Source organism: Electrophorus electricus, chromosome 6 (assembly GCF_013358815.1).
Source record: "Electrophorus electricus isolate fEleEle1 chromosome 6, fEleEle1.pri, whole genome shotgun sequence".
Classification (NCBI taxonomy): Eukaryota; Metazoa; Chordata; class Actinopteri; order Gymnotiformes; family Gymnotidae; genus Electrophorus; species Electrophorus electricus.
In genome coordinates this window covers 20810769-20832680 of record NC_049540.1, presented here as the reverse complement: position 1 = coordinate 20832680, position 21912 = coordinate 20810769, and the positions used below count along the sequence as shown (strand labels likewise).

The window sequence follows — 21912 nt, the reverse complement described above, 5'->3', positions numbered from 1 at the left end:
GGTGACCTCAAATGAATTCCATGGAGAAGGAGGGTATCCATTATGCTCCATGGATGCAGTGTTGCCATGCCCAGGGCTTGTGAGATATAAAGTCCTCCATGCCTTGGGAGACATTGTGTCCTCCAAGAAATGCTTTGCTGCCACCAGAGTGCACAGGCGCTGGGAGGTGTGCGTTTGGTAGGAGGTACTGTGACGTTGCCCCCCTGAAAGTAGCTTCTGTCAAGCACCGGTGGCGTTGGACATGGCTTTTGTTTCTTTAGGTTTGTTCTACGCCCGACGTCTCACCTCATTGTCCACACCACCTGTGGGTTTTGTCATTATGTTCTGATTTTTATAATCCACCTTTTGTGTTTGGTGTCTGTTTGTCATTTTTGTTATGTTGCTTTTCTTTTGTTCCTATTAGTTTATGTTCAGGTTTTTTTTTTTTGCTTGAATTTGCTTTCTCCTTTTTTCTATGCCCACAACAGTAAATATGATTAAAATAATTTTACTTTATTTAAAAGTACATTTATTTTTATTTTATTTTATTATTGGTAAATTTATCTCTCAGTTTCCTAATTCCACTTATCTTCAGAATCTGCCCTTGTTATATTTCAGGATGAGGCAAAACAACAAGTGTCCCAAAAAACAACATGGGAGAGGGGCAGAATTAGGGAGCTGAGAGATAATGGATCAAAGGTAATAATAATACATGGAACAAAATATTATGAAGAATAATATGAAGCAGTTGGATATAATAAATGTAATGATATTGAATAAAGAATTATATTTATTCATCCATAGTTTTATTCTTGGTACTTAAGAATCATTTTTAGTTGTCACAGTTGGTGTCAACCTAGCTACCCTGTCCCGTCTTCTGTTGTGGTTTACTTTCTGGTTTTCTCCATGTGCTCTCATTTTCGTTCTGTTAATTCTGCCCTTCGTTTCACTTGTTTCTGGTTTATTTCCTTGCTCTTGTTTGTCTGTAGTCTCTGTATGCACCGTTCCTTTAGCCTTGTTTTGTTTTTATGTTGAGAGAGTTAGTTGTGTGTTCCATGACTTTGGACTGAGCTACTGACCCAGACTTTTGGATTGGCCGTAAATAAATCTCACTCTTAGCTTTTGCGTCTGCGTCACTATAGCTCTGCATTACCTGTTCCTCACTTCTCCCTCTTTCGTTTGCTTGTATAAGCCCACGGGTTCCTGCCGCCGCCGCTGCACGTTGCCTGCGAGTTTTCACCGAACTGTCTTCAGTACTGGATCCCGTGCAAGCCTTTTTATTACATTCTTCTTTCCTTTGTTTATTTTGCACACTGCTGCCTTGCAACCCGCTTACTTTGTATTTGTCGTGGAGAATAAAGATTTTTGAACTTTCGCTCGCCTCTCGCTCCCTCTGTAGTGCCAAAATTTCTTGACGAAGATGATAATAATTGTACCCCTTTTACAAGTGCAAGTATACTCACCCTTATTGAGGTAATAATCACTTGCCTAATTTCACTATTTTCACAGGCTGAAACACAATTTCTCATGAAAGTAAAATTTCTTAAGTATTCAATCTGTCAAATGCAATTTTGACTAAATGTTTTCTAATACCTTCTGTTTGCTTTGGGTTATAACTTCCATATTGACTCATTGATTCATTATTCAGCAAAGCATCCAGTGATTAATCAGTTCTTGGAATATTCATGTGTCCAGCTGAACTTAAACAAATCCTGTATGTGTTTAATACCTCAAGTATTAATTCAATACTCAGGATTTCACTGTGTGTATCAATGTAATTTCTCACATCATTAAATATACAGGCATGATGACTTTCTCTAATGCAAAGTCAATCAATATTCTTTAATTAGAAAATAAGTTTTAAAGATGCTTTTCCAAAGCAGTGTTTTTAGTGTTCAGTGAAGAAAAGACTTATGAAAATCAACAGGACTTAAATCAAAACTTAAGAAAAACAGGACAAAATCAACAGGACTTACCAGTTATAGTCATAAAAATGAATACATTCAGCCAAGTCACAAACTCCATGTTGTCTTTACAGGCTTAGTGCAAATGGTATGAAAAATAAGCATCCAGAAGGGTTAAAGAAGGGTTTTATATTGCAGGAGCAGACATAGAGCACAGACCTTTTTGTCACTGTTTAACAAGAAGTCAAATAGAAAGGACCATTGACCACCAACTACATCAGATGCATTGCACAGTGATTATCGCCCTGTTCTTCTGCCAGTCATTTCAAGGTGCAAAGTGTAACCATGAAAGCAGATTTACAAATAATGATATATTTATGCGGCAGAGGTGAAACTTTGATATTTGATTATATTGTGATGTAATTTAAATATGAAAAAAATAATAATTAATTACGTTTTTTTATCACCCTTGGTATTTTATGGATCATAACCTTCCCCAGGGATTTAATTCAACTGGTTTTATAAATAACTTTTGTTATAATGTTTTTGGTTAACTTTTAGTGATGCATATGCTGACAAGGCCTTTGTTTATGTGATGTACACCCAACATATGATTAGAGCTCATGAGCAAGTACTTGAAAGTGAGATCCAATTTATTCATGTTGGACAAGATCAGTAAAGATGTGACCATTATTATGCAAGAGGGGGATTTTGTCACGATGCCCCCTTCCTGGCATCGCGGTTCTCACGGCAACTCTACCTGTGTTTTCTTCCTGATTTGTTTCCTCGTGCATCCATGTTTTGGCATCTTTTGGTTCCGTGTCCTTGTTTGTATCTATGCCTATTATTCTCTTCATTAGTCCTCATTAGTCTCTGTATTTAAACCCCATGTTTGTTTCGTCAGCATGTGTTATGTTTTTGAGCCGTAGTCTGTCTTTGTGTGGGCCCTGGTTGTTTGGATTTATGATTATGTCATTGAAATACCCTCTCTGCCTGTTCCCTGTCTGTTTTGGTTGCCTCGTTGACTGCTTTCTGGATGTTGACCCTCATAAGTATATCTGGCTTATGTTTATGGACTTTCCCCGTTCTCTAGTAAACTGCATTCACCATCATCATTCGATTCCGTCTCTGGTTGTGCTCGGAACGTTACAGGTTTGAAATTGTGTCCTAATACTTACTATATATCACTGACCACACTCCTCCTGGCCAGACATTTGTTTACAGACTGATAAGCAAGCAATTGTCGAATAATTACTGTCCAGCCCTTGGAGAGGTTCTGTCCCCTTGAAAAAGAGAAAACCAATCACCAGTGGCAGACTGCTGAAGGGCGGGGGGGGGATAAAAAGGGCAAAATGCATCATGTAAGATGAGAGTCTTCATCCTTGATAAAGTTTATTAGGTGACCCATGTTATAAGTATAATATGCTTCTACAATAAAACACAATAAACCTTTAAAATTTTAATTTCACAAATACCTCTGAAGTAAAACACAGAGGGAACTATTAGCAATTGTTTTGCAAACATACCCACACACACAAACACACAGATGTTATGACATCAGTGAGAAAGCTATGGTTTAGATTATAATCAGTAAGGGAGATGGTGGGTGGTGGCAGAATTCTTCTTTTGGCCATATGTTTATATACGTCAATGACATCATTGTGGTCAACTAAAATATCCCTCTTAATTAATAGTAGCAGCAGATCAGCTGCTTTCCACACTTTCTGGCACTTCATAATGGCACCCTTTTTCACTAGAAAGGCACCCATAGGGAAGTACAAGTTTAAGGTATCTTATAGGGCCACTAGAAGGGTACTCCAATCATTTTTTTCCCATGTGAAGGGCAGCTGGTGGGGCCCTTCCTCTTGTTTTCACTGAGGTCGATGGCAGCTGAGCTGAATCACTATTCGACCCAGATAAAGTGAACGTTCACTCAGATCGAGAACCATTTTGTGTGTGGTTAGGAGACTGAAAAATACTCAGATCCCAGATTAGTCCCATCTGGTCTCTGAGTTGCTTCATACCCAGTACAGAAACGATATCTCTGCTAACGGATGTGAGGTTGGTATTCACTATAATCCTTCTTATGTGCTCTTTCAAATTGCCTTGTAGCATCTAATCAATGAGGAATCATTTAATAAGGAATTGGATTGAGGATAGGCTCTAGTTCTTAGAGCTCCAGTAATTATTAGGCAATGGTCTTATGTAAATAAATGCAGGACATTATCTTAATCAACATACAAAATGATTTATTGTGGCTCATTGTCCATAAATGCTCCAGACTTGCAGTAATGAAAAACCAGTGTTATTATTAAGTATTAAGTATTATTAAGAAAAGAGGACAAATAACACACTTCCAGAAACTGTATGCAGACCTCCGTGTCTCTAGATTTACAAAAATGTTAGAGGAGCACCTCTTTTTCCATCACCCAGGTATTTCTTAAGGAAAGCCTGCACTTCTGGACTGAAGAGGTTTGTGTGGAAGTCTCTGGCTGTTTCGATAGACTGTGTTTTGTCTTTACATACATCCTTCAATCCCCAGCTGATGATTCCAACCTATTAAAAAACAAACAGTTACACTAACAGTTCTCCTAGGACATGGTCTTAGACTGCAAATTTCAGATCAATCATAAACATTTTATAGTTCAACTATTTGGGGCATCTTATTTAAGGCATCTGCTCACAGACATTTAAATGCAATACTACATCAAAAAATAAAAGTTTGAGGGCAGGAGGTGATTTAAACACTGACCTGAATCACACGATACTTTTGCTCTATAAATGTAGCACCACCAGAATCACCTGTTTGGAAGTAACAGACATTAGAGTGAAACAAAATTACAATGTAACTGATATCTTCAAATAGACTATGTAATCATATCAACACAGATCTTCCATTTGATATTATATTCCAAGATTATAGTGCAGTTGGTCTAATTCTGGGAAGCTCTGCCAGACATGTGTATTAGCAAACAACTTAAGGTAAATTACCTTTGCATGAAATATCATCTACTTGATTTAGTTCAGCCCCACCAGTGCACAGGAAGTTTTCTGTAATAATCTTCGCTGCTTTTTCATCTGTGATATTTAATTCTTTTTTGGCATCTTCAATACATGAGGCCCTCTAAGGAAAAGGTGGAAACAGTATGAGATTAGCAGATGTTTTTAACTTTGTGTAGTGGCATACAAAGGACTGATTAGGGGTACATTTGACACACTGCTTAGCTATTCACAGATAAGACTGGTATAAAGATTCTAGCTGATGTTTCTCTATAACCATAATGTTTTTAGGTCCTACACCTTTAACGAAAGCTTTTTAATGGGTTTATGTTAATAACTGAGGCTTGGGAGAAAGAAGCATGTACAGGCTTATATTCTAATGTTAAATGTACTAGAGCTGTTAAGTTAAATATAGGTTCCTTTAAAAAGTCTAGCCTAGAGGGTTTATGTTTAATAAAGGTAGGGTTTTTTTTCTACAGCTTACATTTGTGTGTTCAAGTGGCTGTACATCATACAAAGTGTCACACATTGCACAGATACCTTGAGTTTCTGCAATAATGTGAGTTCTCATGTGCATATTTGATACTTTTGCACTAAAGGAATTTAGCAGATGCTCGTATCCACAGTGACATATTTATCAGTATGTGTGCTCTCTGGTAATCCTGACCTTGGTGTTACTAGCACCTGCGCTAAAGCAGACTGAACGTCTCTTAATATAACTTCTCTCAGAATATAAGCAAGGCCACAATGATTTTGATGAGACTGATGAGTAAACTTGAGTCATCATTTGTACTGATAAGCTGTTGTACACCAGTCCCTGCACAGTTTGAACTTCCCTTCGAAATGAACATCTTATTTGTGTAGTCCACTCTGTCTAAGTAGAAGGTAGCTTTAACCACCTCACAGTTTAAAGCCACCTTCTGCCATCCCTCTGATGGCAAGTACAGAGGCGAGTGCCTGCTCCAGCTTAAACAGGGATCGTATTCACCAGCCAAACTGCCTTTGCCTTCTGCACCATGCATCAGGTTGGATGACATCATCCATGAACAGCATTGCCCAGATCGTGCACTGATCCACCATGTCCACGCCTGTAACTGATGCCCATCAAGTCATTCTGAACTCACTCCAGCAATCCCCTACTGGCTGGTTTTGTAGACTGCAGTTCTCTGGTGTGAACCAAGCAATCTATAAACTACAACTGCCTTGTCACTGCAGTTCTCAACCATGATTCATGCCTGCCCTCTTAGACTGATGATCCCTTGTTCCTTAGCTGATGTGATAAGGGACAACACTAGCAGGGCTCACCTGAAATAGTCGTGTTGAACCTAACAACGCCTGGTACACTGGCAATCCTACTAAACACAGCATTAACGTCTGCCATAGGAAACCACTGAGATAATAAGCTAAACAGTGCATAACTGACATTTTGTGAAAGGAAACAAATTATTTTTATCAAAACAGAAAACAATCATACTACAAATATACTTTAAGACATAGTGCTGATGGTCCTTGTATTGTTCATCACAGTTAGGCTTTACAGACACAGCCATAAAACATTTCGTGAACCTTTTCCTTTGACTCCCAGATTTCTTTTTGACGAATGCACATGTACTGATTTCTTAAATGGAACACAAATTTGAGGGGCAGCAGAATTGAATGCAACAACCAGTAAGCATTCTTATCCCCAGCACCTTTCAAAGCAAAATTACACCCATATCTATAACAATAATAATTTAAGCAAGTATAAACACCCTATTTTAACTAACCTGCTTCTCTGTATCCCAAAATGGAAAGGTGGGCAAGTTTGTGAAAAACCCAGAACATTCATATCACCAGATTTCTGTAAGATTGCTCAATGCTTGCCAGCTAACATTATTGAAATCTGGTCAGTTAGACCGCCTCAAATGTGTGTTTCAACAATTGGACTGAGCTAATCAGTGACCAACAATGCCTGTTCTAGGACCGCCACCTGGCAGACCAACAAAATCATCAATAAAATAAATCCAAAGTTGCATTTTCAATGTCCACTTGAAAATTTCAGAAAATCCAGCAGGAAAAGTGAATTGTGGGAATTTTCCAAGAAGAATGCAGTGGAATGATATTGACAACAGAACAAGCTAGACAATGTCTGAACTGGACCTGTTCTTCCTTGACATTTGCACTCCCGTCTTGGATGCTGGTCTTGTAAAACAGACATAAACCACAACTCCTGCCAAACGTCCCTGAGAGTTTTCACTTGTCTACAGTTTTTCAATAATTAAGGCATGCTGGGCACTTGCATGAAGTTAAAATAATAAATTGAATCATAGAAACAATAGACTGTAAGATGTCTTTACCTTATGTCCTTGTTTGATTTGGACATTTCTTTTTGGAACAACATCATCCTTTTTCTTAGATGACATGAAATTAGCACTTACAAGATCATTATTCATCAGCTCTTCCTCTGTAAGAACAAAAAGAGAAAACAATTTTCATAGTTGTAATTAAACCTCCGTTTAAGTTTAATGTGACATAACTGCTAGGTGGCTATGTAATAATCTTACACCCCTACAGATTTTTTTCATAATTCTTTGGGGTTTTTATAGTTTCTGTCTGTCTCATTAATATCTACATCAACACTAAATGTGTTTTTCAGTGATGTCTTTGACTCACTATGATGTTTGCAAGTCACACCACTGGAAGACAATCTTAGAGCCCCACTCGTCTCCTTGGTGCAGGGGATGCATATGGTTCTAGTATACAAGTAACCGAGAATACAAAGTTAGCATATACCTCGGGCTAGGTATATTCACACATGTAATTGTCATTGTTATATATAATTGTCATGCTGTTATGGGATGTTATGAAAACTGAAATTAAGATGTTGGATTCACTCAGATTGCTTACCTGAGATCAGTACCAATTATTACACTCTTCTCTAGTTCAATGAGAGCAACATCATACTCATAGAACTCTGAAATTCCCTCCTTCACTTTATCTCTGATTTGGAATTTGGGGTGAGGTATGTATTCCTTCACTTTTGGTAATGCGGTGCCTGATCACAAATAAAAAAGGATTAAAAAGAGCATTTATGACATTTTATGATCCTTGTGGATTTTTATTTTGTTCAAACTTCTTTAAAGGACTGTTTTTTTTCAACTGCATATGGTACCTCTAACATTGGGTGCCCCAACTTTAATATTTTCAGGTATATCACCAAACCTAAAGCAATGGGCTGCAGTTAGAATAAATGTAGGAGTGACCAGTGATCCTAAGCAGTTGGCTACTGTACCATCCTCATGCTGTGGAGAACAAGAAAAGGAAAAATTCTTGAACTTTTCTTCATAGCTGACAAAATCAGACAGACATCAAGAAAAATACAGAGGCAAAGTAGTTTCTTTATCGTATCTGAATATATATTTTAATTTTACTTATAAACTCAATACAGCAACAATTATTACATAGTTCAAATGACTATTTATTTGATATACTCACTGTCACATCAATTTTTATCAGCCAGGGGTATCCACGGCGCATGGTTGATTGAGTACCATCGTGATAGTCTTTGTAGAGTCCACACAGGCTCACACTAGTGCTCTCATCTATATAAGAAAAAAATAAATAGTGTGATACATGCACACACACACACACACACACACACACATACACACACACACACACACTCTTTCACTCTTTCTCTTTTTCTTTCTCTCTCTCTTTCACTCTCTATCTCTCTATTTAATGCACAGTAAAATTCACTACAACTAAAGCAGTGTAATAATGATGCAGCCAACTAATGGTGATGCAAAAGTTGTATGAGCTCTACAACAGAGAGAAGTACAGAAGTACCAATCATTTGATCAAAGGTTTCTTCCACATTTTCCATATCCTGGAGTAAAAAGAAATGCTTCTCATCCCGTTTTTTTGTTACCCAGTCATCAATGTCTTCTCTTTGCACATCATCACCCACACCAAACACATACAGATCTGAAATGTGACAATATCTGTGTCAGTGGACCATCAAAGTGCACTTTTTAAAGTTTTTATGTATTTATGTGTTTTAAGATCAGATATTCTAATTTATCTTTTTCACATTTAAATAGTATTTTGGTTGTCTCTAAAAGCACGGTATGGCTTACATATAAAGAATAATGCACAATGCACAAATTCTATCTAATGGATAGGAGAATTTATTGACAGAATTAGGAGCACTAGTAATAAAAATTCATTGCTAGTACAGAAAGAGGAATCCAAACTGTATATTATATAATGCAGGGTTTTCTCACCAAGATATTCATCCCGTTTCTTAACTTGTCCATTGTACACAATTTGTTTGATTTCATCAACCTTCTCTTTGGGTTTCCCTCCCATATTTGAAACACCTGCAGACAGTGAAACAAGAACTATAAGTTTACATTGACAGTAACTAGCCAACAAAGTTACCATTACGGTTCCTCGCTACATTGCCCAGAATCTCCAGGGGAGAGCATCATCCCTGGAATACAGATGTGAAACATGTTCTCTAGCACTATTTAAGTCCTATGTGTTAGCTGCATCACTGCAAAGTATTGCCTCTGCTCCCTTGAGCATACAGAGCAGTTCTCTTGTGTTAACATGCTCCCTGTGCATTGATCAGTTTTGCTATTACCTGATTTTGTTTTTGGATTTTCCGTTTTTGATTTGGTTGCCTGGTTTGGTTGCATGGTTGATCCTGGTCTGATTTTTGACTATGATTTTGGATTGTCCCTCTACTAATAAAGATGCTATTTGGCTTATCAGTATGTGACTCAATCAACCTGCAGCATTACAGTAACATTAAATATTATGATAAATACTACTGAATAAAAAAGTCATTACCATCAGTGAACATGATTATGACATAATGTGTATCATTTAAGCCTTCTTTATTTCCGGCCTTTTCAAAACTGATGCTGTCCAAAATTGCTCCATAGGCTTTAGCAATGTTGGTTCCTGCATTGTTTCCTTTTGCTGCCAAAACAATTGTAATGAAAAGAGACAGTACGTAATTTAAAAATCACACCAGAATTTTTAGGACCAAATGTTCCAAAATAAGAGATGAACCTCATGATTACCAAAGGCTTACCATCAAATTTGTAATTATCCAGATCCTGAAGAATTGTATCCAGCTTTTTATCATCACGCTGCTTGTAATCAGTGATACTAACTATTCTTGTCACATCTGTGGCAAAAATAATGATCTCATAGTTTGGGGAAACCTGATAGTAGCGAATCTGTTGATAAAAAAGGTTAAGTTTAAATCCAGTAAAGATTAAATTGATGTGAGACCATCCTAATCTGGAACAGATAATGAGAGTAAATGAGAGAATAACTGGACTTTACAGTTCATATGGACTCCAGACATTCTATAAGTATTTGCCATGTAACTGAATAACATACATCTAGAATAAATCTGAATGAGAAATTAATAGATATTAGTACAGAAAAAAACAACAAATAAAAACAGTCACAAGTGTTGGAATTAAGAGTCGTAAATTGAAAACCAAGAATTCCAACATTCTTATTAACTTACTTTTATTATAAGTTGCTTAATGATATTCTTTGCTTTATTAAAATCTTCTTCCTCTATGCTGTCAGATGCATCCAGGGCAATGTAGATGTTAAGTTTTCCCCCCTGCTCCAGTTTGATTCTCTTCCCTTCTTTATCTGAAACATGTAAGAACAGGTGTACTGTTAATGTGGTGTGAATTTTATGTGTGCATTAAAGATAAAGAACATATTTTAAAAACAATAATCTGTGTATGTAGAGTGTTATATTACACCTTCAGCAAATTCTGAAGTAAAAAACATAAGGAAAATATGATAAAATCCTGTTCAAAACCCAACTAAGTTGGCTCATCAATCCTATCTGAAAACACTCTGGACGTGGTCCTAATATTCCAGTGAGGACATTTGATTGACAATCTGCTGCCAGAAACTCACAGCCTGCTACACAACGCAAGCAGAGCTGAATGTAATGATTTACGCAGGGATGCTGGGAATCAACCAACAATGAATGTATTAATCTTCTCATAAGCAAACTTTAAACTTACTGTAGACACAAAGGGCTAGATCTGTTGATGGAGAAGAATGTCTTAGACTTCACTGCAAAATAACCTATTGACGCCCCCTGAGTTTTCTGTAGTTAAATGGTAGTGTAGTATAGCCTTGAGTAAAGTTTATGCAAGCATTACACAACATTATTTCTACTTAATTGCAGTAGAAAGGACAGAAATTCTGTCTAAATAAATCAGTCATTTACTGGATTTTGTATTCATAGGATACATTTTATATATGCACATGGTGTGTAAAGAAGAGCAAGATTAACATAATTAGAAAAGAAAATGAAGGTTTAAGTCTTGGGCCTTTAAATAATCATTATTCACTTAAAATAAATCTTAAAAGTAGACTTCTGAAATGGGAAGATGAAATAATGCATTACAAATAAAAGAGGTGTGCTGTTTTTCAGGTTTTAAGGTATGAAAGTCATTACAAAATGTGAGCTGTGGAGTCTACACACCTGTTTCCTCATTCATTGTTAAAGTAGTCTGTAGAGAACTGCTAAAAGCCTCTGCTACTTCCTCTGGAGTGTCATACGTGAAATCAGCTAAAATGAAGAACACAGTAAAGGTGACATCAGTACACTCATTATAGTTCATAGCATATAGAATATTGCAACTCCAATTTTAGTGGCACTAAGGCCACAGGTTGTTGCCTTATCTCAGGGCATAATTATTGTTACATGTGTAAATAATAATTATTACATGTGCATGTAATAATTATTACAAAAGTTATTTTATGGGGCAGCCTGACTAAATGCCTGTTTCCAATATTGGTAAAGGTTGTACAAACCATAATTTATATTATTCGTAGATAACACGTTACATTTGAAAGCTATTCAGTGTGATGTGCAGCAGTATGATATGTGTAGACCAGACTCTTCACCGTAGCACTCTGGCTCTTGCCCTGACCACTGTCCATCATCCTGACACACACGAACTTTGGAACCCAGCAATTTCAGGTTGTTATGGCAACGGTAGGTAACTGCATCATCGATGTTGAAGATGTGGCCTGTTCTGCTGGCACCAGGCGGAATGCCGGGATCAGGGCAGTGGTCAGCTGTGGGTTGGGTACATTTCAACATGAGACGCCTTCCTAGCTGCGGCTTAATGATTGTACACATGTTAGCTTGGTATGAAAAGCAGCAGAACCAGTGGAAAAGCTCTTTACGTACAGTTACGACTACAAACGGGTGTGCCACCACTCCACTTCCCATTAGCCTGGCACACACGGGTGGAGGAGCCACGGAAGGTGTAATCAGAGTGACACCTAAAAGTTGTTGTGTCATTCATGTAGTAAATCCTCTTGTAGGGGTCCACGATTCCATTGTTCAGAACATTTGGATTAGGGCAAGTCACCCCTAAAGAATGAAAATATAGTGAGACAAATATCTAGAATGAAGGACAATGTGTCATTTATGAGAGACTAGGAGAAGTGTTAAAGAATGATGTGCTGCTTACGTTTGCACTCTGGCTGTTTTCTGGTAGGTGCAGGATCCCAACGCCCTCTGTAACACTGCCGTAATTTCACAGGATGTGGATAATAACCTTCTGGGCAGTGGTATCTCAGTATACTTCCATCAATATACATCTTGGAGAGGGTGAAATCGCCTCCACTGATGGTCAGGTTACTTTCAGAGCACTGAGGTAAAGATGAAACACCTGCAAAGAAGTAGGCAAGTGGGATCTAAAACAGTTTGCAGAAACTGTGAAAGAACTGGTGAAGCAAGCAAGATGATACAAGAGGAACGAGGCTTGGAATTGTTTTGAAGGGGAAATTACATCTGTAATAATAACTGAGGTCCAATAGTAAGTGAGGCCATTTCACTGATTGTATTTTCTGCTCAGATCTCTGTGACCTTAATGTCTGCCCTGAGAGTTTCTACACATGGTAGTTAATATATTCTGGGGTGATTGGATTTGCTAGTCTGCCCTAAACAGACAAATGTAAGCCTGGTCTAAAATCAGAGGTGGATAACTTAGGTTCAGAAAGCAAAAATGTCTCGCAGAATTTAGCAGTTTCAGAAAATGGTGGTCTCAGCTGTGGTGTTCCCTGAGGCTCACTGGGGGCTTATTCTGCCCCAGAACTCCCTGTGCAGGCATGGAAGTCCAGGAATACACCCGGGAAGGATGGATGGTTCCCTGATGCTCACCGGGGACACTGAAACTACTACTATCCTGATCTAACTTCCTTGTCTGAGACAGCAAGGAATTCATGACATGAGTTCCACCCAAAGAAGACATCTACCCAAGTCTTCAGTAGCCTGTCCTGGAGGACCTCGAGCTTGGTATCCAGAACCCCCATGGCTCTAGAGAAGGGGTTCCCCCCCGGAAATGTTTTCCTAGTGGAACCCTGAGCCCTGCTTTCTAGGGGATAACTGATTCATGCATGATTGCTATGTGAACAGGCCAGTATGTCTGGAGCCCTGCCCAGGGTGTTTTTCATGGTGGCGGTCGCTCAGTCAGTGAAGAGAGTCTCCTTGACGCAAAGGTCTTAACACCCTGTTCATGTAAGGGGATCAACAAAGGAAGTCCAAGAGCGGTCCAGTCAAGGAAACAGGCTGCCGTCTCTGCGCCTGCATGCATCCAGGTGACCTCAAATGAATTCCATGGAGAAGGAGGGTATCCATTATGCTCCATGGATGCAGTGTTGCCATGCCCAGGGCTTGTGAGATATAAAGTCCTCCATGCCTTGGGAGACATTGTGTCCTCCAAGAAATGCTTTGCTGCCACCAGAGTGCACAGGCGCTGGGAGGTGTGCGTTTGGTAGGAGGTACTGTGACGTTGCCCCCCTGAAAGTAGCTTCTGTCAAGCACCGGTGGCGTTGGACATGGCTTTTGTTTCTTTAGGTTTGTTCTACGCCCGACGTCTCACCTCATTGTCCACACCACCTGTGGGTTTTGTCATTATGTTCTGATTTTTATAATCCACCTTTTGTGTTTGGTGTCTGTTTGTCATTTTTGTTATGTTGCTTTTCTTTTGTTCCTATTAGTTTATGTTCAGGTTTTTTTTTTTTGCTTGAATTTGCTTTCTCCTTTTTTCTATGCCCACAACAGTAAATATGATTAAAATAATTTTACTTTATTTAAAAGTACATTTATTTTTATTTTATTTTATTATTGGTAAATTTATCTCTCAGTTTCCTAATTCCACTTATCTTCAGAATCTGCCCTTGTTATATTTCAGGATGAGGCAAAACAACAAGTGTCCCAAAAAACAACATGGGAGAGGGGCAGAATTAGGGAGCTGAGAGATAATGGATCAAAGGTAATAATAATACATGGAACAAAATATTATGAAGAATAATATGAAGCAGTTGGATATAATAAATGTAATGATATTGAATAAAGAATTATATTTATTCATCCATAGTTTTATTCTTGGTACTTAAGAATCATTTTTAGTTGTCACAGTTGGTGTCAACCTAGCTACCCTGTCCCGTCTTCTGTTGTGGTTTACTTTCTGGTTTTCTCCATGTGCTCTCATTTTCGTTCTGTTAATTCTGCCCTTCGTTTCACTTGTTTCTGGTTTATTTCCTTGCTCTTGTTTGTCTGTAGTCTCTGTATGCACCGTTCCTTTAGCCTTGTTTTGTTTTTATGTTGAGAGAGTTAGTTGTGTGTTCCATGACTTTGGACTGAGCTACTGACCCAGACTTTTGGATTGGCCGTAAATAAATCTCACTCTTAGCTTTTGCGTCTGCGTCACTATAGCTCTGCATTACCTGTTCCTCACTTCTCCCTCTTTCGTTTGCTTGTATAAGCCCACGGGTTCCTGCCGCCGCCGCTGCACGTTGCCTGCGAGTTTTCACCGAACTGTCTTCAGTACTGGATCCCGTGCAAGCCTTTTTATTACATTCTTCTTTCCTTTGTTTATTTTGCACACTGCTGCCTTGCAACCCGCTTACTTTGTATTTGTCGTGGAGAATAAAGATTTTTGAACTTTCGCTCGCCTCTCGCTCCCTCTGTAGTGCCAAAATTTCTTGACGAAGATGATAATAATTGTACCCCTTTTACAAGTGCAAGTATACTCACCCTTATTGAGGTAATAATCACTTGCCTAATTTCACTATTTTCACAGGCTGAAACACAATTTCTCATGAAAGTAAAATTTCTTAAGTATTCAATCTGTCAAATGCAATTTTGACTAAATGTTTTCTAATACCTTCTGTTTGCTTTGGGTTATAACTTCCATATTGACTCATTGATTCATTATTCAGCAAAGCATCCAGTGATTAATCAGTTCTTGGAATATTCATGTGTCCAGCTGAACTTAAACAAATCCTGTATGTGTTTAATACCTCAAGTATTAATTCAATACTCAGGATTTCACTGTGTGTATCAATGTAATTTCTCACATCATTAAATATACAGGCATGATGACTTTCTCTAATGCAAAGTCAATCAATATTCTTTAATTAGAAAATAAGTTTTAAAGATGCTTTTCCAAAGCAGTGTTTTTAGTGTTCAGTGAAGAAAAGACTTATGAAAATCAACAGGACTTAAATCAAAACTTAAGAAAAACAGGACAAAATCAACAGGACTTACCAGTTATAGTCATAAAAATGAATACATTCAGCCAAGTCACAAACTCCATGTTGTCTTTACAGGCTTAGTGCAAATGGTATGAAAAATAAGCATCCAGAAGGGTTAAAGAAGGGTTTTATATTGCAGGAGCAGACATAGAGCACAGACCTTTTTGTCACTGTTTAACAAGAAGTCAAATAGAAAGGACCATTGACCACCAACTACATCAGATGCATTGCACAGTGATTATCGCCCTGTTCTTCTGCCAGTCATTTCAAGGTGCAAAGTGTAACCATGAAAGCAGATTTACAAATAATGATATATTTATGCGGCAGAGGTGAAACTTTGATATTTGATTATATTGTGATGTAATTTAAATATGAAAAAAATAATAATTAATTACGTTTTTTTATCACCCTTGGTATTTTATGGATCATAACCTTCCCCAGTGATTGAATTCAACTGTTTGATTTTTTTTAAATAAATTTAGTTATAATGTGTTAACTTTTAGTGATGCATATGCTGGCAAGGTCTATATGTTTATGTGATATACAGCCAACATATGATTAGAGCTCATGAGCAGATAGTTGATAGTGAGATCCAAATTGTTCATGTTGGGCCAAATCACGCAAGTTGTGACATACTGTTCATAAGGGTTGAAAAAATAAGAGCTCCTCCTGCACGACACATGGCCCTATCAGTGTGCAAAATGCATCATGTAAGATGAGACACTCATCCTTGATAAGGATGGTTATTAGTTGTTATTAGGCAACCCAGATTAAAAGTATAATCATGCCTCTATAATAAAACACAAGGGAAACAATAAACCTTTAAAATATTAATTTCACAAATTCCTAAAATAAAGTAAAACACAGAGGGAACTATTAACCTTTGTTTCGCAAACATACCCACACACACAAACACACAGATGTTATGACATCAGTGAGAAAGCTATGGTTTAGATTATAATCAGTAAGGGAGATGGTGGGTGGTGGCAGAATTCTTCTTTTGGCCATATGTTTATATACGTCAAAGACATCATTGACAACTGAAATATCCCTCTTAATTAATAGTAGCAGCAGATCAGCTGCTTTCCACACTTTCTGGCACTTCATAATGGCACCCTTTTTCACTAGAAAGGCACCCATAGGGAAGTACAAGTTTAAGGTATCTTATAGGGCCACTAGAAGGGTACTCCAATCATTTTTTTCCCATATGAAGGGCAGCTGGTGGGGCCCTTCCTCTTGTTTTCACTGAGGTCGATGGCAGCTGAGCTGAATCATTATTCGACCCAGATAAAGTGAACGTTCACTCAGATCGAGAACCATTTTGTGTGTGGTTAGGAGACTGAAAAATACCCAGATCCCAGATTAGTCCCATCTGGTCTCTGAGTTGCTTCATACCCAGTACAGGAACAGTATCTCTGCCAACAGATGTGAGGTTGGTATTCACTATAATCCTTCATACCCAGTACAGGAACAGTATCTCTGCCAACAGATGTGAGGTTGGTATTCACTATAATCTTTCATACCCAGTACAGGAACAGTATCTCTGCCAACAGACGTGAGGTTGGTATTCACTATAATCCTTCATACCCAGTACAGGAACAGTATCTCTGCCAACAGACGTGAGGTTGGTATTCACTATAATCCTTCATACCCAGTACAGGAACAGTATCTCTGCCAACAGACGTGAGGTTGGTATTCACTATAATCCTTCATACCCAGTACAGGAACAGTATCTCTGCCAACAGACGTGAGGTTGGTATTCACTATAATCTTTCATACCCAGTACAGGAACAGTAACTCTGCCAACAGACGTGAGGTTGGTATTCATTATAATCCTTCTCCAAGGCTCTCTATCATAGTGCCTTGTAGCATCTAACCAGCGAGGAATGTTTTTTGTTTTTGTTTTTTTGATCAGAGGTTGTTTTTTTTTTACCAGTGATTAGATGATTAGAAGCGGGTAGGGGCTTATTTTTCCATTTAAGCAACACAGGTCGTCATACCTTTGGCTCAAGTATTTATACAAACATCCTTTGATATCACTTCAAATATCACATCTAGTGGAGAGGGGTCAATCAAGGTTTCCAAAACTCCTGAGAGGAAAGTGAATATCAATTCCCAAAAGAAGGTCAATTTGCAGCATGACCAGAACATGTGAGAGGGTGTCTATTTTTGTTTTGCACCTGTCACACATGGGGTCATTTGGTGAAATTTTTGTGAGTTTTAATTTGGACCAATGCAGACGGTTGACAGTCTTGAACTGCATCACAATATGTCTTTGGCAAATTGAAGAGGAATGTGTTCTATGCAAGATACCTTCCCATGTTTCCCCAAATATCTGTATATCTAAAATCTCCTCCAATTGTTGTTTTAATATATTTTTAAAAATAATTTACAGTCTCCAGATTTTCTGAATTAAGTATGGAATATACTTTGGCAATTATATTTTTGATTGTTCAGGCTGATTTCAAGAATAGCATCCAGAAGAGATTTAGATGGCAAGATGGAAAATTAGGAGTAATTTGATGAAATAAAACTACGGAGCTGTAGATATCTGAAAAATTGTGTGAGAGGAATATTACAAATTTTGCTGAGCTGTTTAAATGAAACAAAATTGTTATCTGTAAAGAAATCCTTTACTTTGGAAAACCCCTTCTTTGCATATTCATTAAAATCCCTATCAATCAATGAGGAGGTGAACATGGGATTTCTATCTATAGGAGCATGTACTGAGGGTTCTTTAATTGAGAAAGCATATTTAAATTGTGTCCAAATTTTAAAAGAGTGTTTCACAATTTAATTGACTGTATATGCAGATATAGGCACATGCACAGGAACACATGAACAGAGCAAAACATATAGTTAGACAGAATTGTGTGATTCTCTCTCCAAAAATAACCACTTGTATTTGATCATTCGGGCAGTCGATCCAGTATAACAGTGACTGTATATTACAGACCCAATAATAATACTGAAGATTTGGCAATGACAAACCACCATGTAACCAGTGTCTTTGCAGTATTCCTTTACGAATTACAAAAGGATTTTTTTTTTAATTCCATATGAACCCAATAATTAATTTATCAATCTGGATAAAAAAGGATTTTGTTAGAAAGATTTTATTTCAAGCTTGTTATGAGAGGGGAAAATTGGTTTCATAAAGATCCATAAACCTATGTGTGAGCCAGACCCCTAGATATTTAAACATTCTTGGTATTTACTTTGAATGGAAACTGACTCATTGCAGCTGACTGGATCACCTGATTTATCGGCATGAGTTCACGCTCCTGTAGGTTATCTTTGTATCCAGATACTTTACCAAAGCTATTCAATATTTTAATTAGCCTTGGTAAACTAAATAAAGGTTCAGACAGGTACAAAAACATATCGTCTGCATACAAATAGACCTAGTGCTCTAGTCTTCCCCTATGCATGCCTCTAATCATTGTCTCATTACATAACAAAGCAGCCAGTGGTGCAATGGCTAAGGCAAACAAAAAGAGGTGACAGGGGACACCCTGCCTTGTACTATGTTCCAAAGTGAAAAAAGAAGATAAAGCGTTATTTGTACGAATCGCTGTCATTGGTGAAACATAAAGAACTTCAATCCATCTCACACATTTTGGACAAAGACCAAATTTCCTCAAGTGTTTGCAAGCGATAATCCCAGTCCACTTGGTCAAATGTCTTCTCAGCATCTAGCGAGAGTAATATCTCCGAGACGTCAGACAATGTGGGACCATAAAGAATACTGTTTGACCATCAGATATGACTATGGGTAAGATATTTTCCAGTCTATGAACAAGCATTTTAGCAAATATTTTACAATCTGCGTTAAGGAGTGAGACTGGATGATAAGAGCAACATTCAACTCGATTTTTGTCTTTCTTGAGGAATAGTTATATGACCACCTGGCGCATGGTTGGAGGTGGTGAGCCAGAAGCAAATGCTTCTTCAAACACAGCAAGCAAGCGCGAAACAAGTTCTTTCGAAAATTTCTTATAGAATTCGCTAGCAGACAATGTTGGTGTTAACTTTAATCCTTCTCTTAGGCTCGCAATCATATTGCTTTGTAGTATCTAACCAGCGAGGAATCTTTTTTTTTTTTTTTTTTTTCAGAGGTCTTTTTACCAGTGATTAGATGATTAAATGCAGGTAGGGGCTTATTTTTCCATTTAAGCAACACAGGTCGTCATACCTTTGGCTCAAGTATTTATACAAACGTCCTTTGATATCACTTCAAATATCACATCTAGTGGAGAGGGGTCAATCAAGGTTTCCAAAACTCCTGAGAGGAAAGTGAATATCGATTCCCAAAAGAAGGTCAATTTGCAGCATGACCAGAACATGTGAGAGGGTGTCTATTTCTGTTTTGCACCTGTCACACATGGGGTCATTTGGTGAAATTTTTGTGAGTTTTACTTTGGACCAATGCAGATGGTTGACAATCTTGAACTGCATCACAATATGTCTTTGGCAAATTGAAGAGGAATGTATTCTATGCAAGATACCTTCCCATGTTTCCCCAGATATCTGTATATCTAAAATCTCCTCCAATTGTTGTTTTAATATATTTTAAAAAATAATTTAGAGTCTCTAGATTTTCTGAATTAAGTATGGAATATACTTTGGCAATTATATTTTGAGTGTTCAGGCTAATTTCAAGAATAACATCCAGAAGAGATTTAGATGGTAAGATGGAAAATTAGGAGTAATTTGATTAAATAAAACTACGGAGCTGTAGATATCTGAAAAATTGTGTCCAAGGAATATTACAAATTTTGGTTGGAGGTAGTGAGCCAGAAGCAAACGATTCTTCAAAAACAGAAAGCAAGAGCAAAGCAAGTTCTTTAGCAAATTGTTTATGGAATTCGCTAGGGAGCCCATCAGGTCCTGGGCATTTCCCATTTTGCAAAGACTTTACTACAGCTAGAAACTGCTACACAAAGAGGACCATCAAACTGTTTTGCTGCTTCAGCATCAACTAAGGGGGTGCTTATGTCATCAAAAATCCATTCCAGCAGACTCAACCCTAAGTGAATCTGAAGTATAAAGCTTAGAGTAAAAGTTGAAAAAGCACATATTAATCCATGAGTGATCCACGTTTCATACCTGATTCATCAGTTATTTCTGCTATAGACTGATTTGCTGTCTTTTGGTGTAAATGATGTGCAAGAATCTTCCCAGTCTTCCACCATGTTCATATGTTTTATACTGAATTTTATTAATCACATTTTCAGCCTGTTTTATAGATAGGAGATTATATTTTGCTTGCATAAGAAGAGGTTGTTTATACAAATCTGGAGATGGAGACTTTGCCGTTACCCTATCCAACCTAAAAATATCATGTTAGTTTCTCAAGGCGTTTTGTTAGATTTTTCCTAATGAAGGAGGAGTAAGATATTACCTGTCCTCTTAAATATGCCTTCATTGACTCCCAAACAGTTGAGAGGGACATTCCCAGGCTGGTATTATATTCCAGAAACAAAGATATTTCCTTTGAAATAAACTTGACAAAACATTCATCAGAAAGTAACGACGTGTTTAGACATCAAGGATGGTAATCACAGAGTGTGGTTGATATAACTAAAGTCATTGCTAATGGGGCATGAGCAGATATCACAATGGCATGATACAGTCAGTAACCAAGAGTAGAAGGTTTTTATCCAAAAAAAAGTCATTTTTGGATGTTTTATGAACATGTGAAAAAAAAGAATAGCTCCTCGATACATCAGTCATGACATATGAATTAGCTGATTTAGAGGCAAGATGGGCGGGTGAGCTTCGGTTCAAAGATGACAGCAGTTCATGCCCCCCCCCCCCCCAAAAAAAAAGATGATCTGTATCCACATTGTGTAGTCGGGAAAAGAGATTTGTGAAAGTGTCACCCCAATTTGACGTATAGACATTAGCAAGAATGACCGGAGTATTGTACAGTCTGCCTGTTACTAGATTGTGTCTGCCTGTCTCCACACTTGACATAACAAAAGGAATCAGTTTGTTAATAAGTATTTCTGTTCGTCTTTATTTAGAGTTAAAAGTGGAGTGGTATAACTGACCCACCCACCCACCTCTCAATCTGAAGTGATCAGGTCTGCGCAGATGCCTTTCCTGTAGAAAGGCAATTCCTAACCCAAGCTGCTTCAAGTGGGATAGCACTCTATTACGTTTTACTGGGTGGTTTAAAGATTTTACATTCCAGCTCAAAACTTTTACCTAGCAGCCTGCATGTCTGTAATTTGGATGTACATAAACCATATAAGGTCTCTGAATAAACCAAGATACATTTGCATTCAGAGGGCAGACCACAGTATAGCAAAGAAATGCCTCGTCATTAGCTCACTGTGACACAAAGAAACAAATATCTTGACATTAAGTGTAATTAGTTCCCAACCCATTTCACCCAACAGAACAAGGTGGCTTATAAACCCTACGTAGCAATATC

General features: G+C 37.8%; 1 protein-coding gene across 1 annotated transcript; it reads right to left on the bottom strand.

Annotated features, from left to right (window-relative positions):
- Positions 1-4122: 4122 nt before the first annotated feature.
- On the bottom strand, positions 4123-13244 carry LOC118241544 (complement factor B-like). Its single transcript, XM_035527117.1, has 18 exons — positions 13188-13244; positions 12401-12626; positions 12115-12300; positions 11826-11999; positions 11401-11487; positions 10414-10547; positions 9967-10114; positions 9720-9851; positions 9149-9244; positions 8712-8849; positions 8358-8464; positions 8035-8164; positions 7770-7917; positions 7536-7615; positions 7220-7326; positions 4875-5007; positions 4636-4685; positions 4123-4439 (listed from the first exon to the last, which is right to left on the bottom strand). Exons 1-18 carry the CDS (start codon positions 13242-13244, stop codon positions 4275-4277), a joined length of 2298 nt encoding a protein of 765 aa, XP_035383010.1. The 3' UTR covers positions 4123-4274.
- Between the last annotated feature and the right edge of the window lie 8668 nt (positions 13245-21912).